The 6,453-nt window shown below is 34.7% G+C and overlaps 1 protein-coding gene across 2 annotated transcripts; it reads right to left on the bottom strand.

Moving 5' to 3' along the window:
- Positions 1–1,963: 1,963 nt before the first annotated feature.
- LOC143460658 (uncharacterized) lies at positions 1,964–5,931 on the bottom strand. Of its 2 annotated transcripts, none has more exons than XM_076958259.1 (3): positions 3,609–5,931; positions 3,049–3,158; positions 1,964–2,371 (listed from the first exon to the last, which is right to left on the bottom strand). In XM_076958259.1, exons 1-3 carry the CDS (start codon positions 3,733–3,735, stop codon positions 2,165–2,167), a joined length of 444 nt encoding a protein of 147 aa, XP_076814374.1. In that variant the 5' UTR covers positions 3,736–5,931; the 3' UTR covers positions 1,964–2,164. The 2 variants fall into 2 exon arrangements, with proteins under 2 accessions (XP_076814374.1, XP_076814385.1); XM_076958270.1 differs by having other exon boundaries at positions 3,636–5,931.
- Positions 5,932–6,453: the final 522 nt, after the last annotated feature.

The raw sequence follows: 6,453 nt of genomic DNA, 5'->3' as shown, positions 1-6,453 counted from the left end.
CATCGGCTCCACCAAAAATTCACACTTAGTGATATTTTTCCTGCAAAAATTGTCATTATTAACATTTTCCCTTCTAATGATAATTTTGAAATTCATACCGAGAAAATTAATAATTTACATTTTGGCTCCATCGCAGTGAGAAGTTTGAAATTAATACTAAAGTTTGGTATTAATTATGATAAGAATTTTAAATCTTCACTGGAAGAACCTTAGCTTGAAAAAGAAACCCCAAGCTTGCGGAAATAAAGTATAAGTTAATAACTTTTTGAAGGTTCCAGGTAAGTTTAACCACCAAACGATTAAACCCGGGATAACGACACGACCCAACCAACATCTGTGGGTTGACTAATCTTGGGTTTAATCATACTTGGCTGAATTGACCGACCACTTTTTTTTAGATGTTCATGCTATAACGATGAGGTTGATTCGGTTCTGCCCTATGAAGGTGTTGACGTTGTGCATATAGTGACTTTTACATGGTTCTGAAAAGAAATTTTTAAGCATTGCTTTTAAGTTTTTATTTAACTTTGTTGTCAATTTTGAGTTAGCACTGTTCCTTTGTTATGTTCAAATCACTAACGAAGTTTAGTGATCGATGTCCCGTTCGCAACCGTCAAGGCCGGCCTTAGCAAGCGCGGTTCCCAATGCAAGAACTATTATAGTGGGGCCGACTTTAAGTAACTTGACGTAACAATAATGTTGACGTAAACCATATAAGTTATCAACTCTTGGCAAATCAGCTTCCATCAAAGTTTTGCTTTGTGATATAATCTTATTTTCAACAAAACTTTCTCTTTCGGAAACAAACTGAGAAATCACACAGTAATTTGCGCATAATAAAGGAAAAAATATTATTTTTGTTTTGGAGCTAAGCAGCGCGGAGGCCAGCGCAGTCGCATAAGCTCAGTCCTCGCGACCGTCATAGCGCAGGCTACTCGTAGTGTTGGGATAAATCAACTTTTACTGCTACCCAAACTGTCCTACCACGGTCATCTTTGAGTTACACCAAAATAAAACATCCGGTATTAACAATATTGCTGCTCATTCATACGAAATCAAATTAAACGTTCATGCAGCGGCAAAAATGGTGAACTTAGGATCCGGTTTTGCTCTACTGCTACTATACCTAGGTGCAACTATAAAAGCATTTTATGAACACAGAAGAACAGTTTCTAGGATTTAATAAAAGCAAGGCAGCGATGGATTTATGAACGCAATTTACCCTTACGTGAAGGCTTTTCTAATAAACATTCGCAAACGATTATACGCCGCTAATGATCGGTTGTCAGCGGCACATCCCTAATGTAAAGCATGTTATGTTTATACACGCGCGCACTAATAGGTACCGGTAGTTTTATTTAGGTGAATGCACTATTGCCCTATCTGCCCGTCAGTAATTTTCATTTTCGTTTAGCAATTACTGTCAACCCTTTATTTCCTTTCTACATTTGAGCATGCTAGGTTAATGGTAGCTAGAGCCTCTCATTGCAGACTGCTAAACATAATGCAGCCAACACAAATTTCATATGATTATAAAAATATGTGAATATAAATTATTACTCTAAATCAGTGTTTCTCAAACTTTTTGCGATCGCGTACCACTCATTCGTTTTTTTTGCTACACTGCGTACCACCTGGCTCCTGAATGACTTATTTTACTCAAATGTACCGGTATTTATTAGTTATTACCGTTATTACTATACCATAACACCAATGAATAGCAAGAAAACACAATTTAATTTGATAGATGCAACTGTTTCTTCTGCACAAGCTTGTCTATCCGGGGCAACACATTACTCACAGCACATCGAAAATCATGTTCAGCGGTACGCGGTACCACTTAAAAAGCTCTCGCGTACCGCTAGTGGTACGCGTACCACAGTTTGAGAACCACTGCTCTAAATATTATTACACTCCAATGACAAGATAACTTCAGATACGGAAAGTAAGAAATTCATTGACATTATTGAACAATATTTTTATTATAAATCAATAAGGTACATCTCAACATATCAGTAAAAATCAAGCCATGGCAGTGGTATAAAAACAAAAATAAATGACACTAAAACATCATAGGTTGTCCTGGCTTCGTCTTGTCTTTCATGAGGAATTGTCACTTCCCTATATTTGCAATATCAAACTTGTAGAAGGTTTGTTTGTGTCATTAATAATCACCATTTTTGCCACGTAGCCTGCCAATGAACTGTAAATCCTTCTGCATAAGAGTAACTCTTTGAGCGAAAACAGCAGCTTCGTTGCAATCTTCCAAGTATCTAATCAAATACGCTTCTGCTGCTTCTTGCAAACATGCAATTGAGTTTAATTGCCAATGGGTAATCCGAGGATTTATTCGATATTGTATTTCTCTCACCTAAGAGGCATTAATTTAAAGTTGTTAAAAAAAAAGAGCATAGCAGAAATAGGAAATGGAAAACAATAACAAAATATATGTTAAACCATTAATAAACTGCTAATTAAGCATAGGCTTAAAACTATATATATATATAAGTTCCTATATATATGTATACATAATACATTTCTTGTGTAACTTGTCGTTCCAGGCCAGAAAACGTTATTCATGTATCTTTCAAAAATATGACTGAACTACAAATAATAAACTGTTTATTATTAAACCTCCAGACGGACCAGTAGCCTTTGTTTTTTGAAAAGTGTTCTTGTTTTCCCAGTTATACTGACGTTGGTACCTTCATTATGCTTACAATAACCTATACCAGGGATGTCCAACCTGCGGCACGCGGGCCACAGTGCGGCCCACCTGAGATTTTTGTGCGGCCCGCTAGTCATTTTCACTCCAAGTAGTATTTTAACCTTTGAATCTTAGCCTAATTAAAATGTACGAGTCAGCTCTTTATGTACCAATTTTTCTTGAAATTTGACGGGTTCTGCAGCCCACTATAATAAAAGGTTGGACATCCCTGATCTATACCAACGGTGTCAAACGTTAACTCACAAAACCCAGTCAGTTGTGGTACATTTGGAGCATGCATTAGCCAAATACACACCAATCAAAAATAGCTAGATATTTACCAAGCGACTAAATGCAAGTTTTCGAATGCAAAGTTCAGTTGATCTCTGTGCGTGGCGAATTTCCTTTAGTGCTTTTTGACCAGGACGACACCTTCTCCGTGTTCTCTCTTCTGCAACACAATATACATTTGTACAACAAATAAGCAGTCTTTGTTAAAACAAATCTTAACTCCAGGTGCGAGTACAAATTCAGGGATTTATATCATGTAAAATTCACTTTCAGTTTAAACAGAAAAAAGAGCAATATTCCACCAAATATTTTCCAAAGAAGATTTGGAATCGGTACCATAAACAATAAGGTAAATGATAGGTGTTGTCACAAAATGGATGCAACAGTACTAATAATTCAACTCAACTAAGTAGCTTGAATCCTTACAAATATAAACTGTGTTATAAATATGCTATTGCCTTTAAAAACTACTAACACAGGCAACCAAACAAGGCAACGAACGTCTATGGAATATAATGGCAAAATACTGTATATTGAAAATAGAAGACAGTATGAGACTAATACTTATTATTACTATATTGCACTATTACTAGCAAAATTGACACTTAACGACTAATTTTGCTGTTGCTTGACTGACTGATTGGTGTTTTGTTTTTTCTTGGTGTACTGTTTTTTCTTCTGTTGGTTGGTTTCGAACTCCTTTTGTCTACTACTTGGCTACTTGAACTACTTGACATGTCTCAAATGAGTGGTCGAAATTATCAACACAGCAAAGGTAGCAATAGTAAAAATCTTGCATACAAAATTAAATGGTGCATCCAGTTAACATAATTAAAAATGTTTGTACATTATCCTTAAACTGAAAAACCATCATTGTTTAAACAAATCACCCAATCGAAACAAAAACAACAGCAAGACATTTACCAACTGAAAAAAGAAAAAACTATGCTAGCCTAGCCCAGTGGATTTCAATCAAAACACTAATGGCACTATGAAACTAAACTTTTCAATGAATAACAATTTCTTACTTGATTCTTTGCAAGTAAATGTAAACACAAAGCAAATTTTCTTGAGATCGTTTTTCAGCCTATAACGACTAACTTATTTACGATATAAAGCCTACGTTAAGCAAAAACTATTTGTATTTTTTTATGAAAAAAAGTGTGGAAAAGCCTTTTAAGCATAACAAAAGTTGTATATTTTTTGAAAACTTTGCCAAGTAAATTTTTTTTCTGTGAACAGGCTAATGAACATTTCTGATCTTGAGTAAAAAATTCTGCAGTAAAATGGTATATATTCTACACACTTTTTGACACAGCATGTCTGCTTGTCTTTATTTTGAAACAAAACATTTAACAAGCAGATTTACCTCCCTACTATTACTTAACTTTGCATTGAGAAATAATCAAGACGATATGTATTGGACAACGACCTTTTCCAAGTTGAGTAGGTGTGCACTGGCGTTAGAAACAGGCAGAGAAAACATGCTTGGCAAGCTAGCTTGGATACACCGCCAGTTGTTGATTATTTTCAATTAAACTTATTCATTTTATCCAATATCATTATTCATCAAACTATTTATATCCAGATACGAAATATATTTTCTGTGTTCATTAGACTAGACCGGCTTGTATGTGTTTTATTTGTTGGTTTACAAAACTTCAATTTACACACTGTAGCAAGCGATGAAGGTTCAAGACATCATTATTTCAGCCTGACTTTTCCAGAACAACAACGGCACTTTCAACAGCTTCTACAAAAGAGCTATTAAGACAGGTTGTATTTTCTTCGACAAGGGAATCTGAATTTAACTTTTTGTAAAAAATGTTGTAACGTTTCGCATTTTGTGAAAACGAATATTTTAAAATTTAGCACTAGCGCGCTCGCCAAATGGGATTTGAACAAAATCCATGATACTTCCTTACTTTTTGGAAATTTTTTTTCTACTGTTTTATGTCATACTGTTGTGTTGCATTGTTACGTTACGATGTTATGTCGTTCTTTGATGTTGGCCGAATAACTACAAGTGTTTCCAAAGAAGAGAATTGCAGTTTAAAACCTTAAAGTGTTAATCTAGTTTCATTACACCATGAAGCCGCAATCTATTTGTGCGAAAATATTTAAGCACTATATTATAACTTATTCAGTAAAAGTAAGGAGTAAGGAAATAGAAGTGATCACCCACATAATGGTAAATCCCCTTATACGATACCAATTCTTTAAAAAAATAATGGAGGGGTATTATGATAGCTTTATAATTCCATATGATATACATTGTAGCATTTTGACTTTGCCTGGAGTATTCAGGCATAGAAAAATGCTTGTGGTTAAGATTTACAGAAAAATGTGACTGTAAAATTTCAAAAAATATAATGGATGTGACTAACTGCAACAAACCAAGCATTTAATAAACAGTTTCATAGCTACTATATTAGCTAAGCAGACGAGAACAAACACTGCCTATTATAGCAACACCATCGACTATTTGAAACACCATAAGACAATGCAAGCCTGTTTCTGGATTATATGGCTAAATGGAGATGTGTTATGTTTAACTTATGAGCGTGTTGACAAAATTAGCAAAACTAAAAATATTGACATCATAATTTTGAATAATACATATCCTACTCTAACACTTTTGAAGTTTTTTTGAAATAGTTTTATACACTTATCAAACAGCTTCTGTTTTAAAAGCATGTGTGATAAGCGAAACTTAAGACCATCAATACATAACAGTAAGGGAAAATAATTTTGAAATTAACAGTTGTGCATGCAAAACTTTCACTGCTGATTAGCTGTCTATTCCTGCCTTGGTTCTGTGTATAATCGGGGAAATGCTGCAGACAGGGAAGCACATTTTTTGGAGCGATCCAAATAAACCAGTTTTAAAGTGATATCGGTTGCCTGAATAAAAAAGGCCGATCACGATTAGAGATGCACAATACAGAATACCTGGCTATTCTAGAATATTCTAGAATACTTAATTTCGAATCCAGAATTTCGAATCTATTCTGAAATTATGCGGCAATTTTTTCCAAATAATAACGAACAAAAAGCAAAAATATTTGTACATTATTTTGAATTGTATTAGTATCACATGACAAACAGTATAACATATGCTAAATCAAGCATCATACGATTCATATTAAAGCATAGAGCCGTGTAGTTCTTGCCACCTGCACTACCAACAGTCTTAATACCATACTTTTCGGAGGTAACACATTTACACATCGAATCATAGAATTAATCAAGAAACTGCTTGTTGCAATGTAAGATATTCAGTGCTTCTAAGTGACTTTCGGTAAGTCGAGATCTCAGGACGGTTGCAGTTAGCCCTGCGCTGGAGAAGCACCTTTCTGATGCTGCAGATGATGCTGGCAGCGAAAGGTATTTCTGGCAAATATTGTACAACATAGGGAATTCTTTTTTTAAGTTTCAATACTCCAACACGTCTG

This window comes from Clavelina lepadiformis, chromosome 1 (genome assembly GCF_947623445.1).
Source record: "Clavelina lepadiformis chromosome 1, kaClaLepa1.1, whole genome shotgun sequence".
Taxonomy (NCBI): domain Eukaryota; kingdom Metazoa; phylum Chordata; class Ascidiacea; order Aplousobranchia; family Clavelinidae; genus Clavelina; species Clavelina lepadiformis.
Note: the sequence above shows the minus strand (reverse complement) of the source record. Positions and strands in the feature narration are given on the sequence as shown.

Bases quoted from the DNA above. Each gene is read 5' to 3' on its own strand.
- LOC143460658 (XM_076958259.1), bottom strand. From the start codon at position 3,735: ATGTCAAGTAGTTCAAGTAGCCAAGTAGTAGACAAAAGGAGTTCGAAA. The intron at 3,159-3,608 runs GTTAAGTGTCAA...ATTGTGTTGCAG, and splicing joins AAGCAACAGCAAAATTAGTC to AAGAGAGAACACGGAGAAGG. The intron at 2,372-3,048 runs GTAAATATCTAG...AATGCCTCTTAG, and splicing joins AACTTGCATTTAGTCGCTTG to GTGAGAGAAATACAATATCG.